This window comes from Podarcis liolepis (assembly GCF_965112155.1).
Source record: "Podarcis liolepis genome assembly, chromosome: 2".
In the NCBI taxonomy this organism is placed as follows: domain Eukaryota; kingdom Metazoa; phylum Chordata; class Lepidosauria; order Squamata; family Lacertidae; genus Podarcis; species Podarcis liolepis.
In genome coordinates, this window is record NC_139555.1 from 27180018 (window position 1) to 27200710 (window position 20693).

Below are 20693 nucleotides of genomic sequence, written 5' to 3' on the forward strand. Positions count from 1 at the left end.
ATTGAGCATTTCAATTTCAAATATTCTGATTATTTCTACTTTTAGTTAAGTATTTTTATCTACTCACTTGATTTAAGGGTGGGGCAGCGGTTACACCCATGCACATGGGTGCAGCATCATCTGTGGCAGAGGAGGAGGGAACTGCCACACTCTAGATGCCATTGGTTTCCAGCTCTCATCAGCCCAAGCCAATATGGCCCCTGGTTGACTATGGCCACTGTGAGAACAGGATACTTGGCAAGATAGGCCTTTGGTCTCATCCAGCATGTCTCTACTTGCGTTCTTATTGTGATGGGAGTTTAAGTCCAATGGCATCTGGAGGGCCACAGGTGCCCCATCCCCGCTCTCTCTGACTTCCCCATCTTTCCCCAAAATATAATGGCCTGCTTGGCCACAGTCATGACTGTCAGTGTAGTTACTCTCTGATTTCACAGCTGCCAAGATCTCAGGCTTGAACTGAGGCATTTGACCTTTCAGAAGTTGCCTGACATCAGTTTTCCTTTATCTCTAGCCACTAAAAACTTAACTACAAAGACATTAAAAAGAAAATTTTCCCACGCTCAAGTGATTCTGCACTACAAGCTGATATTGACATACAGTTACAGTTGCTTAGTAGTCAGGGTACTCTCAGCAACAACTCCAGCTCACTCCTCTTTGGCAGTGGACCAAATGGATGTACTCATCCGGCCCTGTAGTTAACCACCAATCTCTAAAAGAAGACTCTCAGTGGTATGCACATTTGTGGCTAAGGTGCATTGACTGAAGGATGCTCTCACACACTTCGATAAGGAGTTTTGTACATTGTTTGGTCATTACGTTCCTGTCTTCACAGGAACATACTGGAGCAGGGAACCACTGTACTATCACACTTGTAATGCCCCTTTTCATAGAAGGGTCATCTAGACACGCCCCCCCCCGCAATGCAGGAATCTTTTGCCCAATGTGGGGCTTGAACCCACAACACTGAGATCAAGAGTTTGCTGCTCTACCGCCTGAGCTATTTTGGTCCAGCTAAGTCTTTACCGGCCCTACACCTGACATTATGTATGATGTCAGGTGTAGGGCAAGTGGGCATGGCCTAATTGGGCCCACAGACTGAAGATTCCCCACTGCTGAGCTACAATATGCAGTGAGCCATGCTAAAATATTTTGACCTTGTCTCTCGATTTTGAATTCCATTAGCCTTGATCCTTATGTAACCATGTTGGGTCACCTGAATGGCATAGGTCCTTGCACCATCATCATTGCTCCTTCCCTTTGGTACTTGACAGATGCTCTCTACCCCTTTTAATTGTGAGGGAAACGGATATTCACAGGACTGATAACAGAAGAGTGGTACTAGGAAATCATCCATGAAAAAATACAGATAGTGAATGAGTTTGTTGAGATTTCTCCACAACAGAAGTTGTAACCTTGAAGAAAGATAACTTTGATTCCATGCAATAACTTTACACTCTTTATGGTATATTGGAAATCCACCTGGAAATTATCTCATTAAAACATCAAGGTACTAAGCGTGAGTGATAATAAAGTTGGTGGCTGTCGTCATCTCTCAGCTCTTTTAGATTTTTAATTGTGCAGGGAATTGAGATACGTTGGTTCTGGTGCCTTCTCTAAATAAACCAGTCCATGGAAACAAAGCACACATTTGCTTGCATGAAAACAGAACAGATTTAAGGTCCTGTTTTGCTAGCTGTCATGGGGAATTAAGTAATGATCAATATGGATATATGGCTTGTTGCAAGCCATGCATATCCCAGAGCTCTCCAAGCTATTGCTTCATATTCCCAGCAGACAACTGCCTTGGTTTGCTTAGAACTCAAGGCTGTATTTTTATTAGTGTTTCCAGTCCTGAAACAGACTGTGCAAGTATTGAAATTAGTTCAAAATTAAATTCATCTAGCCCAATATCTCCGGTAGATGCGCTAAGGATGGACATGGCAAGTGGCACAGCTCTGTTCAATCAAAACTTTGAGAAAGCATAGAGGGGTTCAGGGGTGGACAGACATGAGCTGAGGGAATGGCTGATCTGCCTGTCATTAATACTATTAGTGGTATAAGTATACTGGCATGAGCTTGTTTGACCTTCTTTTGAATTAAGTTAGGCCGCCGACTCCTATGGCATCAAACGACAGCCCAAGGATGCTTTTACCATAATCATCAAACAACTTCATGGCTTGCTCCTTTGGGTTGACAGCTCCAACAGTTTGCAACCATTCCTGTTGAAGAGTGTACTTCACAAATCAACTGTTAAATCACGACAAGATCACTCTTGTAAGAAGCAGAGTAGAAACAACGAGCAAACAAAACAACCCCACAAATTGTATGATTTGCATTTTGATTCTTTATTAAAAGGACCTTATGTGCCAGGTTCAATTCTTTGTAAACCAGGCTTTGAAAACAATGTGCAAATAAAGGCATGGGGTGAAGGGGTTATAATGGAAATAGCTATATCCCTAGTACTTCCAGGAAAGAAGGTAACCCAGCTAGAGCATAATGCTCATATTTTCTTTTTTCCTCTCTCCCCCACCTGCTCAGCCACTGTTCCTGAGCTCTGTCTGCTCTACCCTGGCGAGTGGGAACCTGTAGCACTCCAGTGTTGTTGGGCTACTCGAACTCCCATCATCCCCGATCACTGGGCCATACTGCCTGAGGCCGAAGGGGAGCTGTAGACCAACAACATTGGGAGGGCAACAGGACCCCCAGCCCTGCTCTAGCCCACAACTCTGTTGTGGGGGTTGGGGGAGATGGCCACTGCAGATCTCGGGGCTCAGTAGGCACTCTGTGTGTGTGTGCATGTGTGTATTCTGCTAGGCCAAAAAGAAACAAAACATAATTTCCCACCTGCCTCCCCCATAACCCTTGTGCTAAAACAGAATTCGAAAAGATAGCAAAACAAAGAGAGACAGGGAGAGGGATAGACAATCACTTTCAATGCATCACTTCCTCAACACTCCCCACTCTGTTCCGATTCCCTCTCCCCACCTTAAATGTTTGTGTGCTGTGAATAATAATAATAATAAAAAACCTATATAAAAGGGGAATTGGGGACAAACTCTCCTTTTCTATGGAACTAAGGAGAAAGTTTAGTTTTGATACCAGGAGGAGGAGAGAAAACGCTGCAATGAGGCATCAGTTCAGCCTCTTGAGGTTGTCCATTCTAAAGCCAGTACCAAGGGGCTGTGCAGCATTTATATTATATCAAGTTTATCTCCTTTTCCCTGAACGCCCCCTCGAATTGCACTTAGATTGGATGGGGGCTTCCCCCTTGCCCTCTCCCTGTCCAATGAAGTGAATGGGGAAAAAGGGGAACTGAGAAGAAATCAGGGCGCTGAGAGACTATCCAACCATGTGGGATGGATTCTGCCTCGTGGCTTGGTTTGGCTGCAGGTGCTCAGCTCTCCGACAAAGCCAGGGGGAGAGCGCTTTCCACCGGGCTGATACGGACAGCATCTCTTTCCTGCCAAGTGACAATGCATTGATTCCTTTGAATTCTACAGCTTCCACCCAAGGATTCTCAAACGTACTCTCCTATCCTCAAACCAAAATGCATAAAAAGAAACCACACTGTCTCCGGCCAGCGCTTTTCAGCTCGGCTAACTTCTGTTCCAGAGGTGAGTGGAAGAGCAAAGTGGAGGCAAAGCTGGTCTGAACATAGGTGGTGGTCGCCCAGCCTAATCCTCCATAGTCCATTCAAGAAAGCTTCAGAGACTGGGATTCCTCTTCGGCATTTGTTGCCGCTCCCCCAAAGAACCATCATGACATCGCAGTGGGTGGGTCTTCTTGAGTCTGCCTCTCTCTCATTGGCCAGTTGCTAGTTACTGAGAACATGTTCCTATGGACAACACGCTACTAGGTGCTGCCATTGAGCTCCTTGGAGCACTGGCTGCAGCAGTCCAAGTGGCTCATATTTACAGCTTGTGGAGCCCTGACCCGTTCCCCTCCGAGCTTTGGTTGGTGAACAAAAATAAAAAAATCAAAATCAAACCCCGAGAGACTATTCTGAAAAACATCAATTCCCTACTTCTTTGCCTGCCTAGAACGTTGATCTGCAAGAAGGTGGTCTGCAACACCAAACATTGTCTTAGCTTTGGGGCTCCCAATCTTTTACCCTGTTGCCTTTCTTTCTTCCTTCCTTCAACTCTAGGCCTGAAAACAGGCACATCTCCTGTCCTGCTCCAGGTGTATGTTTGCAAACAGGTAGTTCCTTTGAAGAGCACTGTGCAATACTAGAAGCAGCAGCAGTCAATGATTCCAAACTCAACTATGACTGATTGTCTCCCACATGATCTTCTCATTGCCTCTGAAAATAATAATAATTCTGGACCCGAAATGTTCTTCATTATTGTTATTATTATTATTATATCCATTATTTTGTTCTTCTTTAGCCATATTTTCTTCTCTTTTTTCTTCTCTCTTTTAGAAATGTCAAACAAAAGAAGAAAACCCAGCAATAGGGGCTCTGGACCCTGGGGCAAGGCTACTGGGGGGTCGGTAAAGGGTGCTCTGCTGGCTGGGAGGGTTGACTGGGGTTTGTGGGGTTGGAGTCCTACTGGGTTTGGGTCGGAAGAGGCTGCCCTGTTGGGTGCTGGTGCTGTTGGACATTGGGCAGTGGTCAGGGTCTCCGGAGTCACTCTCTGTGTAACTGTAGGCCTGAGCCCGGGAGATGCCCTTTTGCTGGCGCCTCCATGAGTTGTAATAAGTTGGGTCGCTGATGTAATGGTTGACAAAAGAATGGGCTTTCTGTTGGTTCTGATCCACTTCGTACTCACTGTCACTTCCCTGTGGAGGGAAAGGAAAGACAAGAAGAACATTAGAAGATATCCGCTGGATTAGACCCAAGGGTATGGTTACCAGATTATTTTCAATGAAACCGGGAACATTTTTATTTTTTTGTGTGAAGTGGGGATGGTGAGGCAAAAGACCCTGGGCCCAAGCACACATGTATATTGTATAAAGGTGCAAAGCCCTTCTTTTGCACCCTGTGAAACATACCGTATTTTTCGCTCTATAACACGCACCCGACCATAACACGCACATAGTTTTTAGAGGAGGAAAATCCGTAGGCATGCCACCCGTAGGCATTTCCTCCATAACACGCACAGACATTTCCCCTTACTTTATAGGAGGAAAAAAGTGAGTGTTATGGTGCAAAAAATACGGTAAATGTGCAGTGTTTTTAAAAATCTGGGCAACTTTTATTCCTGCTCTTGGTCTATCAGTTCCACTAGCATTGTGGTGATCTTTTATGTTTTTATGTCTCTGTTTTGAGTTTTGCTTCTTTTTAATAATTGGGTTTTCAAAAAAATGTTTTAAATCGTAAGCCGTCTGGGAAATACTTTGTATTGTGTGCATGGGATGGAACTGTTGGAAACCAACCAACCAACCAACCAACCAACCAACCAACCAACCAACCAACATATCCATCCATCAATGTACAAATTTTGAGAAGCATGTTATTACTGTATGAATAGACTTGAACATGCACACACCACCCAGGTATGCAAGTGTTGTAATTCTATACCCAGTTATATTGGACACAGGGCAGGATTAACCTAACAAGCCTCACCAATGGAAGGTCTGTGCAAGGACCTCTGCTTGCACAACAGGGCTTTCCCACCTTCCTTCCCCAAGCCCTCTGAGACTGGCTCTTGGGGAGCTTGGGAGAACCCCAGAACAGCTTGGAGGGGGTAGGACAGGGGGGAATCATTCCCTCTGTCAAGCTGAAATGCAACATTGAATTCCACCCTAAGTCCCATTTTACTCAATAGGGTTTCCTTCTGTACGCATGTTTAGGACTGAACTATATGCCTTCTAGTCATCAGAGTAAATACACTGGTACCTGGGTTCTCAAACTTAATCCGTTCCAGGAGTCTGTTCAGCTCCTGAAACCCTTTGAAAACCAAGGTCGGCTTCTGATTGGCTGCAGGAGCTTCCTGCACTCAAGTGGAAGCCGCGTCGGACATTCGGCTTCTGAAAAACGTTCGCAAACCGGAACACTTACTTCCGGGTTTGCGTCTTTTGGGAGCTGATTTGTCTGACAACCAAGGTACCACTCTACTTTAGAAAAGGCAAATTTCACTGGTGAGCAGCAAGTTGAATGGAGCTGTGCATGAAAGGCACAGTTGTTTCCTTTTTTGTTATATTAGCCGCAACGTTACCTTAATGGGGAATGAAAAGGGAAATATGAGAGACAGACTTTCCTTCTAATGAGGGGCAGCTCCTTTTAAATTAGATTGCCAGTTTACTTCCCTCAATATCTCTAAAAGTTATTGACAATTAAATTTAGAGAAGATGAAATTCATCTTGATGTAACTGCTGCGTGCGATTAATTTGCAAACAATTTTGATTAAGCTGACTATCCTAAATGAACACATTGCGTTCTGTCATTTGGTTACAGTACTAAGAGGAAACTGCTTTTTTTGCTTTCTGCATTCTCTTTTCCAGAAATGTGGGGAATACAATCATTGTTCCATGTTTCAGGATTATTTGCACTATAAACAGGCTATGGATCAGTGTGAGGACAGCAGGAAAAGTGGGGAGGGGTGGAAGAGATGAGATAAGCAGGAAAGGAAGAAAGAACTGGCTCAGCAAAAAGGGCAGTCTCTAGCTTATTTCTTTTAACAGGAGATAAGTAATGATGCAAATCAATTTAGCAGAGCATAATGGCAGCCATATTCTTTACAGCAGGCACCCCCAAACTCAGCCTTCCAGCTGTTTTGGGACTACAATTCCCACCATCCCTGACTACTGGTCCTGTTAGCTAGGGATGATGGGAGTTGTAGTCCCAAAACAGCTGGAGGGCCGAGTTTGGGGATGCCAACATCTGGAAGGTTTGCCACCTGTGATACATACGGTAACTCTACTGCCAGTCTTAGAGGCTGAAATGAGCCAAATCACAAGGATAACCTGCAGTTAGTTTCTTGGTTCTCTCTTCATCCTCATGCTCCACTTTTAAGACTTCCTTTACACAGCATTTACAGCTCACATCACTCAATATAATGGGAAAGTTTCATCATTTAAAAATAAATAAATGAGATGTTTACATGCCCTTTGCTTGACAATTTAAGATTTCAAGAACTCCTGAAATTATGGTGGGCTTTAAAATCCCTAGTGCAGCAACTCAAGCCACTATAGCAACACGTTCTTTTTCTACTTCCAAAAGTAATCGGCCAGTAACCAAGTATTCCATCTATGGGAACATCTGGTTTAAAAAAAATGTAGAGGGAAGGGGGGGGGGGACTGGCCAGGACAGGGCAGACTTGGCTCATTTTCCTCCCTTCAACTCTCCCTCTGCTCTCCCTAATTGAATTCAGCTTCTCCATTTGCAGAAGCACAATAGAGACCATTCATGAGAACCCACAGCCTAGCCAGGGAAGAGATCAAGTGGCAGCTTTCAGCTCAGTTCAGCTCTTAGCCGTTCCTCAGAAGTACTCATTCCACCAGTTCAAGGGATGATGGTGGAGGAAGGGGGGACCCACGAGGTGGAGGAAGTTGCTGAGAGAAAGAAGGGGGCTCCTCTAGGCCCAGGTGAGGGAAACTGAAGCTGTGTGCCACGCATCTCCACAGTGGGGGGACGGCAGGAGAAGTATGATGGGTCATTGTTTCAGAGACAGGAAGGGTACAATATAAAGCAGCAAGGCCAGATGTATACACAGAAAGGATGAAAACTAGGTCTCTGAGCACATCTAGGCCTCAGATGCCCCACCCCTCTAGTCTTTTACATGTTCTGGAAGCACAAGTTTCATATATGCTTAACTTTAGGATCACACTTGGACAAAATAGGTGAATTCCAATTCACAGTCACTTTGTATATCAGGCAGGGATGGTGAATTCCAGATGTTCCCGGCTTACAACTCCCATAATCTCATTACTCGCATGCCAGCTGGGGCTGATGGGAAGTAGAGTACCAACATCTGGAAGGTTTGCCACCCATGGTACAGTGGGAAACCCAGATATTCCAGGGCCTCATTGACTATCCCCTCCAACATCACGCGGCATTTGCAATACCACAGAATGCCAGGATCTTCATTCACATCAACACATTTACTCCGGATTAAGAGGCAACTCTCGTTTTTGGGGAAACAGCCCGATTTTAAAGCAGCTCCTCCAGGCACCCCTGAATCTTTCGTTACGACTGCTGGAAGAGCTGCCTGCGAGTACAGCTACAAATCTCAGATATTAATGAAATCGTTTGCTGAGCTGGACATATGGTACATGGCAGCATTGTGGAAATCCTAGTGCCTGGCACGACAGCTCTGAGGAGCAACCGTTTGCAGTGGCCGCTGACAGAGCTACCAGAACACCCAGCTCTTCTGCAGCCTTCTGTTGGGCGCTGGCTGGGTACAAACCATGCCTCATGCCCTCTTACGTCAGGGGCCTATGATCAGTCCTGGAGAAATTTGCACCTAGCTGTATTAGCGGCGTGGACACATCACCATGGCAGCAATTCCTCCGCCTGCCTAATTGCACTAAGGGTGCCCCGGCCACTTGGCCAGCGTTCTGTTTCTAAGGAAGAGGACAAAGGAGCCATTTTGTTATAGCCTGGCAGGGTTGCCAACTCCTGTCAGCCTCAGAACTGCTAGTGCCTGTTGCTATTGGCAACAGGGCAAGGGGAAGAAAGGCCTGGCTGCAACAAGCTGAATGTGTCCCAGTCCTGACTTTTGGGGGGCAGATGTCTGCCTGCTTCTCCCTTACTAGTACCCAGCTGGTGCCTCTGATCACCGCCTCATTCTCCAGAAGGAGGTAGAGGGATCAGACACCAGATTTGCCTCAGGAAGGTTGGCTGTCTAGTAAGTTGAATCAACCAGGACTGAGGACATGGGTAGTTTCTTTGCTCAGAGAATTCACTCTGCAATTTGTCAAGGGGGGGGACGGACGTACAGTGGTACCTCGGGCTAAGTACTTAATTCGTTCCAGAGGTCCGTTCTTAACCTGAAACTGTTCTTAACCTGAAGCACCACTTTAGCTAAGGGGGCCTCCTGCTGCAGCTGCGCCACCGGAACACAATTTCTGTTCTCATCCTGAAGCAAAGTTCTTAACCCGAGGTAATACAGTGGTACCTCGGGTTACATACGCTTCAGGTTACAGACACTTCAGGTTACAGACTCCGCTAACCCAGAAATAGTGCTTCAGGTTAAGAACTTTGCTTCAGGATGAGAACAGAAATCGTGCTCCGGCAGCACGGCAGCAGCAGGAGGCCCCATTAGCTAAAGCGGTGCTTCAGGTTAAGAACAGTTTCAGGTTAAGTATGGACCTCCGGGACGAATTAAGTACTTAACCCGAGGTACCACTGTATTTCTGGGTTAGCGGAGTCTGTAACCTGAAGCGTATGTAACCTGAAGCGTATGTAACCCGAGGTACCACTGTATTTTCCTTCCTGCTTTGCAAAACTCCTCCAGTACTCACAGTCACAAACTTGAAGAGAAGAGGGTAAGCAGAGCACATTGGTAAAGGCCTGGGCAATGTGGAAACAGCAGGCTTTTAAAAACAAGCAAAACCTTTTTAATAGGGTGCTCCTACTTCACCCCACTGACAGGACAACAACCCCCCCATTTAAATCTCAAGATAGGAGCCTGACTTGCATTTGTTTGTGGCCCATAAATTCTTTTAACAGCCCTCTCTGACCCCCCCCCCCATGTTCCCTTCCCACCCACCTCCGTCACTGTCATAGAGAAATAAATTGCATCTTTTAATTTGGATTTGGTATCACCACCACACACACAAGTGTGGCAGCTGCCAGCTCTTGAAATGGGAAACTCTAATATCTGTACAAGGCCTGGGGTGGAGCCCTGTGGTTGGGAAATAACTGTGGTGGATCCCAGCCCAACAGCTATCAAGTTTGCAAAAACAAGGAAGGAGAAGAAAACCATCCTTGCAACTTGTTTTTCTGATGATTGGCACCAGAAGAAGAAAAGGCTGGTTTTTGTTGGTCCATTGTAGATCCTAGTGTGTATGGGCCCCAATCTAGCAAATTTTCTGTGTTCTTTCATTTTAGATGGATATCCGCCACCTTCTGCCACCTAGCTTTCTGAGAACTCGTTTCTCCCCCACCCCCGGCCTCTTTCCCCCCATTTTTCTGAGAAACCGTTTCTGATCCTGGAACCCCTGGTACTTCTAGCAGCAAACGTAATCAGAATATTGCCATTTCTGACAGCTCCGTGAAGTGAAAGATCTTGTACAGAGGCCTCCTGTGGACAAAGCGACCTGACAATGTCGTTTTGTCACATGGCAGCATCTCTTGTGCTGTGCGCACTTCTTGCAAAGCCCATGCTTTCTCGGTGATTCTGGCTGTGTATTCACCATATATTTAAAGTGCATTCTAAGCATACGATTTCCCCAAATAATCCTGGGAGCTGTAGTTTGTTAAGGAGGCTGGGGAACTGTAGATCTCTGAGGGGGTTAACTATATTTCATAGGATTCTTTGGGGTAAGCCATGTGCATGTATGTATGTATGGCATACACATACAGGAAGTTGGAGCCCTTCTAAACCTCTCACCATTCCAATGTCTTGGCCTATGCTGGAGGGGCTCCATACCTGTTCTCTCTGCAGCTGCAATTCTGCAACAACCTTAGTACTCCTCAATCTAGTTCAACCAAAAATGTCTCCACTGCCAGCCTTTCTGTTTGGCTCACCTGCGAGTCAGAGATTTCCGAGGGCTTCTCCGTGAGGCTGCTGCTCTCAGCTGGGATGAGGTCGTTGTATTTGGTGACGTCCTCATCCGAGTAGTGCAGGGAGCCGGGGCTGGGTCTTGGCGGGGACCTCGGGAGAGACATGGAAGCTCTGAGATTCCGTTCAGAAAGGGAAAGTGTTTAGCGCAGGAGAGCAGAACTGCCCTTCCCAAATTCGGTCCCTCTCCCCACACCAAATCCTTTCTGCAACTATACGGGCACAGCCTCTGGTACCTTGTGTAGATTCCGTTCTTCCTGCAGAAGGAATTTTTCACGGACAGGCGCCGGTTGTTCAGCTCCAGAGCAGGAAAGCTGCTCTCATCCAGGCTAACCATCTCACCGTGGCCAAGGGCATTTGACTTGGAGTTGCTCCCTAGGGGTGAGGGGGAAGCCAAGGGGACAGAAGACGTCATCATCTTAGGATTCCTTAGTGGCTAAGAGACAGCGGCCAAATTCTCGCCCCAGAGAGAACAAAGCTCAATGGCTTGTTTAAAGTTTTCCTGACTTTATTTAGGGGGTGCCATTCAAGGATTTAAAAATGATGGCGTGGAAACAAAAAGGGGGCACAAAAATCCTTTGGGTGAAAAAGTGCCCGGCTTCCACCTCTATAAACTGCTAGGTACAGCCTTTTGAGGCTATGCCAAGTACATCAAAGGCACAGATTATTAGGTGTTCCTGTAAGGGTAATTTTAGGGGAGCAAAACTTACTCTCCCACATTGTGTGTACACACACACACACACACACACACACACACACACACACACACACACACTTTAAGCACATCTTGTACTGTACCTCTGGGAAAATCCACATACTGTTCCTTGACTATCTTCCTCTTTGAGATCTTCCGTGGGAACAGTACAGGAGCTAAAGTGAGTTAAGAATTTGCTTGAACTGAAGAAGCAGTTCATATGCTCTTGGTTTCAAGCGCTGAGAAGAGCTTTCTAAGAGGTTAGTTGCAGAGAGGCTGCAGAGCAGAGGGGAAGCATCCTCTGGGCCCGGGCCTTTGGCCAGGAGACCAAGGGCTGCTGGGTGGCTCCCGTCCCTGCCTCCCTGGAAGAACATCATGGAAACAGGAATCCATGGCTCCATCCACCAGCCAGAGAAGGAGCCTCTAGCAAGAGCTTGCTACATCCCTCCCTGCCAGAATGAACACATATAAGAACTTTGTAGCCAAAAACTTGTGCCTGTGTTTGTTTTACCCCTCCTCCCTCCTCAATCGCCTTTCCTTTCCTGAGCTTGAGTGCAGGGAGCATCTTACTGTAAACTGATTTGACAGCCTTTTTCAGCTGAAGAGCAGGGTTAAAATAAAGAAATAAATGTATTCTTCCTACCCAAGCAAAAGAGCAAAGGTCACTTTCTGCCTTTACCACACACCCTCCCAGTCCTCTCTGAAGGCCTCTGGGGTGGGACCATAGGTGGGCAGAGATAATAGCTCAGTGGAAAAGCTTATGCTTTGCATGCATAAGTTCCCAGGTTCAATTCCTGGCAACTCCTGACAACAAGGGCTAAAATGCTCCAGCCTGTGACCTCAGAGAGCCCCTGCCAGCCAAGAGTAGATGATATTTTGGACACATGGCCCAGCGTGTTAAAAATGACTTCGTATATCTCTAAGGCTGTAGATTAAGGGCCAATTCAAAACATCAGTTGTTCTACATAGTTCTGCAAGGTTGTGGTGGGGAGCGGGGGGACCCCTTGTGAGCACCATATTGCATGAAAATGGTTTTTGCCACATGCAGATGTGTTTGAAAACTGCTACACGTGTGATGACGCAGAAGCTTCTTTCCCTGCAGCTGTGTGCACCCATACAAGGAAAGTGACTTGCAAACAATTATTGCAAGCCATTGTTCCCAAAGATGCCACCCCACACAAACTCCACTTCTCCCATCCATTTCCCTTATTTAAGAGGAAAGCTCAGATTTTCCTCACAATTAGAGCAAAGCAAACACAGTCGCGTTCCCTTGCCCTGGTGACCTCTGCAGTTGCCTCTGGCGGTGGCTGGGACACAAAGCCATTTATTTTAAGTGTCAGCTTGGAGTGGCGTCAACAAGGTCACTGACTCCATCCCCCACCCCACCCCCAACATACCACATGCAGGCACTAGAGAGGGGGGTTCTTAGGGTAAATCCCAGTCAGCTGAAGAACCCTTAAAGCTAGGTTTTGCATTTAAGATTCCCTCACCCTGCTCAAGTGACGGAGGGAGCTGGTTCAATTTTAATTGGGTAATGGGAATTCAGGAGTCTTAGCTTAGATTGGGGTAGTTGATGATGCGATGCCCTCCAGATGTTGTTGGACTCTAGTGTTCATAATCCCTGGGCTTTGGTCATGCTAGCTGGGATAGTGACCAGGGCGTGGAAGGAGAACAAAAGAATATAACATCCAAGAAGAGGTGGGTGGGAATTCTCATGGGTGGGCCATTGGCTTGGGGAAGAGGTTTGTAGCTAGGATGCTGCAGGCAGGAGTATCATCTCCTGGTTGGAGCTAAGAAGGCAACAAGGAGCAAATCTAAGGCTGTTGGACCAGTGGGATGTACGGTGTCGCTTCCTGCTACCTACTCACTACTGTGCTCCACATGGGATACAGAGCTGCTACCGAAATCTCTCCACTGTGTTCGTATTCAATACTCTCAAAGGAAAGAGCCTTAATTAGGGGGAAAGGACATCACAATATGATGTTGTCAGCACCCACCTGAGTCTGACTTCTTGGCATACTTCTTGCTCTGCCCTCGGATGATGAGGACAAAGACCAGCAGGAGGATGAAGATGAGTCCCACCAGAGCAATGACCACCAGGAACCACCACTCCTCATAGAAAGGATTGGCTTTCTGGGCTGCAAGACAGCAGGCAGCATGGAGCAATCAGACACCCTTTCCCTAAAAGGCCACCCACACACATTGTTTCCTATAGCCTCTGCTCAGGGCTTAGTGACCCTGACCTGAGGAAGTGTTAGACTTTCACCTCTGTTACCTGAAACCGATGGGGAGGGAGAGCTGGGTGTCCCATAGCCGTAGTCATTGACAGCAATGACCCGGAAGTCGTAGCTGACACCTTGCTTCAATATGTCCATGCTGAAGGTGTATGAGGTCACTTCCTTGGGAATGTCTTTGATGAGAATATCCCAGAGCCCCTCATCTAGAAGAGAGAGAAAGAGAGAGAGAAAGAGAGAGAGAGAGAGAGAGAGAGAGAAACCAAGTGAATTTGCAACAGGAAATGCATGTGTGTGTCTATGCGCCTATAAATTCATTGCAAACACACACACACACACACACACACACAGAGCATGGGGAAATAAGTCATATCCACCGCCCTGGGAAGTGAATGAGGGGACCCATAATGCTGAATATATACAGAAAACCCTTGCTTCCTCTCCCTAAAAATGACAATAATTGATACAGCCTATTTTCAGACATTTGCAAAGTTCACATAATTATTTGCTATGTTAGCATGATGTACATGCCAGTGATCCTTAATTTTTTATACATTTGAATAAAGCATGGTCAAATGAAGCACAAGCTGCCCATACAAAATGTATTTGCAGACATTTGACTGCATGTATAAGGTTATTAAGTAACGCAAAAGAAATTCCAGCTCTGAAGAGACGCTGACTGACGGAACTTGTTCTGAAAATGTCCTTGTTCTTTAAAAGGTATGCTGGGTACATAACTGTCCAGGAAGCTTCGGCTTTAATTAGTTCTACATATCTGATGATGGAGCCAACCCAGAAGGTGGGCTAAATTGACTCCTGAGACATTATAATCCCTAAGGCTCTCTGATTCAGAGAAGAGTGGCAAGGACATATTGCTGAACAGTATGCTCAAGACAACAGCAGGTCACAGTGGTGGTGGACTCTTGGGTAGACCTGAAGCCCGTGTAGTCCTAAAGGAAAGACTAGCCTTGTCTGTAATAGCATTAACATCAATTGAATGAGCTAAAATATTTTTTGAACCTTTAATTTAGGGGTGTGTCACAAAATACCTTGCATTTGTGGCACATCATGGTAATTTGGCAGAAATAGGCAGCCCCCTCTCAGCATCAAAATCATACGTAGACCAAGGCTATATTGCCGGCGTCCAAGCTGGCAAAGGACAGGTGAAGATGGAGCAATCTCTACGTGCCCCATGACTCTCAGAAGAACGATGGGAGAAGACCACAGGAAGGCTAACAGAGGGGTGATGAGGTTTTTCTGTGCACACTGTGGCCAAATAAAATGGAGTCATTGCTTCTCATGACTGTGGGCTCCTTGGGTTGATCTGAATTACTACACACTCTCTCAACCTGACCCACCATCCCCGCCCTGGAAATGCCATTGTGAGTCACTGCCTTCCTCCTCAAGGCAGGAGATTCTGCTCCTGCACTGTCTGAACCAGGAGTAGCTTGACTGACCCTGTTAACATTCGCTGCAGCGATGGTGCAGAATGGTCTTTCCTAAAGGCAGAGGGTGACTTGGAGGAGACTAGGTCAGGTTGGTAATTCATCCAAAGAGACAATGGGCGGCCTCCTCAGTGGGTGGGTTTGCAGAACATTTATTTCTCATGGCACATTTAACAGCTCTTTTGTACCACATTAGCATACTGTACTCAGCATGGAGTTTGGCGATTACTTAATTAGGACGTCTCTGGGTCCTAACACCGTTGGTTGTAGCCTAATAGCTACAAGGGACTGGATATCCAAGCTCTCACATCCCAGCGTGCAAACCTCAGGTGAGTCGGGTCTCCCAACTTGTATGTGTCCATTTCCTCGCGTGTCCAAGAGGTCGTTTATGATGGCGGATTACAACCTGCTTCGCTCAATGCAGGCAGATTGCTTGCTTCTAACGTGTAAGCTCCTTTAGGGATTGACTAGAGGGGGAGAGTCTCCATCCCCAAGAGGAAGCTTGTGGCTCGTGAAACATTCTGCCTGCTCCCGTCTCCCTCTGGGGAATGGAGAGGATGATTGATGGACCTGCAGCCCAAGAGCAGGGCAGATGCAAGGGGATAAATCACTCCAGTGCTTTGAAATGGACTCTGGCTTGCTTTTTAATAAGGCTGCTGTGAGTAAAAGGGAGAGAGGACAAGGAAGAGCAGATGGCGTGGCACGGGGCCTGTTAATTGCCACGAAGGCTCGTGCTGAAAGACTCGTGCTCCTACCCTGCAGTGCTCTTTGAGTTCTACCTCACTAGGTGACATCCATTCCAGGCACCATCAGATGCGGCCAGGACAGGTGAATGTCTTATGGATGCCAAATCAACTGGCAGGCAGGTGCCCTGCATTTCTTGGCTGTACTCATGTGGGAAACACCAGCTATGGTCTCTGAAGGCAGGTGGTTCTTACTCTCACAGTCCCCCAGTGCAACCCTTTCCCCTCTGCACCACGGCACCTCCCTTCCCTTTCCAAGCTACAACTGGATCAGCCATAGCTGTCAACGTTTCCCCTTTTTTAAAGGGAAATTCCCTTATTCCAAATAGGATTCCTCGCAAGAAAAGGGAAAAGTTGACAGCTATGGGATCAGCCTACAATATACGCCAGAATAATTAAGAGAAAATGGGTGGCATTCAACTGAGGCTTACTCAGAGAAGACCCAGTGAAATCAATGGACCTAACTTAGTCACGGTCATTAGTTTCAATGTTTCTGCACTGAATAAGACTTAGTTGGACACCACCCAATGCCTCTGAACATTTGCAGAGAGTAGTTACCAGTGGGTAAACCCAATCTCCTGATTATTTGGGATTAGAAGAGAGAACTTGCATAACAGAAGCACTGACTTTCGGGCAGGCTGATGCTTTGGGCACATCTTGGGTTTGGAAACGAAGCCTCATCTTTTGGGATCATGATCCTGAAAGGTCCATATCAGGAACTGCTGTTTTTTCCCCTCCCACGTTCCAACTTTAGGACTGCTAATGGCTGAGTCAGCCAAGGGGGACGTGAACTGAGCGCAGAGCTGGTACCTGAAGGACGCGCCTCAATCACGTATCTGGTGATAGGACCTTTCCCAGGGTCACCACTTGACCAGTGGATTGTGATAGCTGAGCCGTACCTGGAGATGAAGGGCTCACCTGGAGGACCTGGAGCACCTGGGAACCAAGAAAGACATTTTCAGTACAGAAATCGTGCTGCGAGACTGTGGAGCAAGTAACCAAGGAATCATTTCTTTCCTCCCCCCCCCTTGCTAAATACAAGCCCTAGGCAAGAAAAACTGCTAATCCCATCTAACCATGTCCATTCCCCAAAGGGTGGGTTTGTAGATGCTTTCAACAGAGGTCCAGTTTGCTGATTCCATGTGGCTTTAAATAGTACATCACTTTTTTTTGGTACATCATTAGTACATTACCAATCAACCAGGACAGTTGCTCCCTAGAGAAATTCAAGAGTTCAATTCACAATACTGTGCAAGATCTATATATCAGTACATGAAGTGGCAGATAAAGGTTTCCCCTGTCCACCCCTGGCTCTTAGTTTACCTTCTCCTGGCCCAGTGGTGATATTGGCTTCTACTTCTGGTCCGTACGTAAAAGTCTTGGCTCGGATTCGGAACCGGTAAGTGACTCCTTCTGCTAGATCTTTGACTTTCAACCATAGGGGACTGTTTCCCTTCACATCCACTGTTACAATCTTGCTCACACCTGCAGGAGAGAGAGGCAGAATTTAGGGATTAGGCACGCAACCCCATCAATGGTCACCTGCAGCCACAGAACTTTCCCTGCAGCTAAGTTGCTGCAATTTATCAAATCCAAACTCTCTTAGGCTTAGTTCCTAGTTTCTTATAGCTTACATTATTGCTTATTCCTTCCAGCACAGATAAATACCTTAATATGTTGGGTATTTTATATGGGTCTATGTTGCTGTTTTTACAGGATAAGGAATGGCACCTAATACCATGGAATGGTTTCACTGCATTTATTAATGCTAGATCCTTAGGTTAGAGGGACTTCAGATGCATGGATGGATGTGGAAGGATTTATTTGGTCAGTTAATAATGTTTCAGCATTAACTGTGATTATGTTCTGACATTAGTAGCATGTGGGAGTGTGAAACCAACTATTCCTTTATATTAGTTGGATATTCTTTGTGAAAACTTGTGGCCTAGTTATTCATTTGTTTTTGTTGATCAGAAAATTATATACATGGAACGGCATATGACCTTATGGGGCAGTACAAGACAGTAAAGCCATTTGAGCCTGGGACCTATTATTATTTTTATTTTAAATAATGCTTTTTTTCCAGGAAAGGGAAGTAGTAGAAAAATGGGGATACCAGAAAGCTCATTTTTAAGCAAGAGGGGGATAGAACATATGCCTGAATATTATCACCGAATTTCACACTGGAATATTGAATACACAGTGCTTGATAAACACACATTCCAGAAACCGTTTTTTTAGCGCTGGCAATCCGAGAATTAAAAAAAGGCATTTGAGCATGTGCAGAATGCCTTTCCATTACTACTGAGTATGCACAGCTGACCTACACGTCTCAGATTAGGAAACAGAATGTGAAGATAAAAAGGTTCTGGGGTTACAGTTAGCTTTTAGAAATTAAGTTCTAATGGTCATGATTCATTGTACTGTCTGTCCACAAAATAAAAAAACACTTCCCTCCTATACTGCTGTGGCGACCCAAAAATAAAAATGGACTTGAGCTGTGAATAGATGTCTAGGCTACATGCCACTAACTGCTCCGTTTGAAACAATGCCAACAAAAGCCCTAGAATAAATAGCATATTAGTTGCTTTGTATTGGGAAAGGGTTCACAACAAGATTGCTATTAAATTCAGATACCTTGAGACACTGGACTTTTCACATATTCCCAGATAAAAACTGTAACATGATTCGAAACACGAGACAGACTTGTTTTATCAGTCTTGCTTGTTTTAATCGATTCACTACACTACTTCAAACACACAACTGACTCACTAATTCATGCACATTCATAAACCTTCACATGCACACACAACACCAGACCCTGTTCTCAAAGACCCTCACCATCCACAGGCATGCAAGGTTCATAGATGAGTCGGTAGCCCTCCAGGATTCCATTAGGGAAAATTGGTGGCTCCCAGGAGACATTCACGGAGGTGGTGGTGAGCTCACTGAATCTGATGGAGCCTGGTGAGCTGGGGGCTGCGAGGAAAGAAAAGGAAGGAGTTAGAAGTTATGGGCGACGTTAGGCTTTCTCATCAACAACATGGCCTTGTGGATGGAGGTGGTCTAGCAACCCGCCACTAATCTCCAGAAGGAAGTACAATCCATTGAAAGAAATTCTATCAGTCCTTGAATACCGGTGACCTTTTGCACAGCCAGTGAAGGAAAACAAGACAGAACAATGGCAGGACGGGAAGCAGAGATATCTGGTCTAAGAGCAGCTGGGGAAGGGGACAACATGGGTTAAGTACTTAAAAACCCAGAAGAGGAGACGGTAACCCCCACTCAACCAAGAATTCACTGGAGGGTCATGGGCCAGTGATGGTGGCTCTTCATCACATCTGTCAAACGGGAATAAACCAGGGCCAAAACAGATGTTGAAAGGGAAGCATGAAGAGCCCAACATTGTGTTTCCCTCACAATGGCAATACATGGGCCGGTGATGGGACATTTACTAGGGAGAACCAGCTAATAATAATAATAATAATAATAATAATAATTTAAAATTGTATACCACCCTATACTCTCAGGTCTCGGGTGCTTAAGCCTTTCCTACCCACAGATTCTCCCTTACAAATACCATCCACTAGCTGATTTTAACTTCCTCCAGCTGGGTTTCAATAGTAGAAGTCAGAATTGCTTGTGTGTGTGTGTGTAACTATTGTGAAAACGGTTCCAGGAAGGACTGGGAAGAACTTTGCACACTAGAATTTAGCAATGCCAATGATTGCAAAACACTTTGCACACCCGCTGTTTATAGAACAGATTAAAAAGGAATGTATACTGAACTATCCCTCAAGAATACAAGAAGACTCTTGATGGATCAGACCAAAGGCCCATCTATAGTGCAGTATCCTGCCCTCACAATGGCCAGTCAGGAGACTCCCAGCCAAATGCTGCCTCCCTTTTGTGAATCCTAGGGAGGAAAAGCAGCTCAACCTCTGGATAGCTCATAGTTTTAAAAGGCAACCACATCAGGGCAGAATCTCTCTTTCAGGTTCATGGTGGTGATGAGAATGAAACCTAGGGACAGGCCACCCCATAGAATGGTTAAAATTTAGTTTTAAGGTGGTAAAGTATGGAATGTAGGAGGGGAGAATGGACAATGTGGTTAAGGGAGCCAGAAAAGGGAAAAGTGGAGCCTGAGGCAGACTGAAAACGGAGGAGACCGTGGATTGGGAAACCAAAGGTAGGCAAAGGAAAGTGCAGAAGGCTGAAATAATGTTTAACTAGGCCAAAGTTTCGAAAAAATAAAGGGATCGTGGCGCCACCTTGCTGGACCCGCTCCTGAAATCACAGCGTTCACCTCACCGCCACAGGTTGGGCGAGAACATCTGAGAAGGGGAAACCTACATGTGCAGAAATTGCATGTGCATTGCCTTACAAAGCAGCAAGGGGCTGCCTTCAAGGCCAGCTCTAGCGGCAGTGAGACTCCACAAAACTCCCACAGCAAGCCTATTAAACAGAAGGAAGTCACAGAAGGAAGCAAGCAGGCAGAAAACCAAGAAATCCCAGGAAGGAAGCTGATCTCCTCAGATTTCTAATTTTCTAGGAAGTTGTTAACTACTTTTGAAACTGTGCTGACGGTTTTAATCTGTCTGGGGCCGAACAATTCCCACAACCTGGCTCTGAAAATGTAGTAGGGACAGGGCTCTATAGCATGTCTATTGTTTGATAATAAAGCTTTTCCCACAACATCACATAATATAGCGGGAAGACACTCCCAATGAAAATTTATGTTGCTATACATCTTAGATGGCTTTTTTTGTATATATTTTGATATTATTATTTTTTGGCATATGGATGTTTTAAAATGGTCTGTATCTGTAATGCCTAATAAAGGTTTGGAGAAAGAAATAAAGATAACAAATCTGTGCAGGTGGAATTGGGCTAGGGCTATTGTTTCC

The 20693-nt window shown here is 45.8% G+C and overlaps 1 protein-coding gene across 13 annotated transcripts in view; it reads right to left on the bottom strand.

Moving 5' to 3' along the window:
- Positions 1-2329: 2329 nt before the first annotated feature.
- SDK2 (sidekick cell adhesion molecule 2) overlaps positions 2330-20693 on the bottom strand; it is a 346988-nt gene continuing 328624 nt past the window's right edge. For 4 of the 13 annotated variants that reach the window (XM_083489775.1, XM_083489778.1, XM_083489770.1 and 1 more), the window contains 9 exons: positions 18628-18765; positions 17110-17271; positions 16597-16722; positions 13640-13804; positions 13362-13502; positions 11469-11540; positions 10907-11045; positions 10637-10784; positions 2330-4782 (listed from right to left, as the gene is read on the bottom strand). In XM_083489775.1, the coding sequence (XP_083345901.1) occupies positions 4429-4782; positions 10637-10784; positions 10907-11045; positions 11469-11540; positions 13362-13502; positions 13640-13804; positions 16597-16722; positions 17110-17271; positions 18628-18765 (1445 nt within the window). In that variant the 3' untranslated portion in view covers positions 2330-4428. The remainder of the gene's footprint in view (positions 4783-10636; positions 10785-10906; positions 11046-11468; positions 11541-13361; positions 13503-13639; positions 13805-16596; positions 16723-17109; positions 17272-18627; positions 18766-20693) is intronic. The other 9 variants (XM_083489771.1, XM_083489772.1, XM_083489782.1 and 6 more) reach the window with 3 other exon arrangements.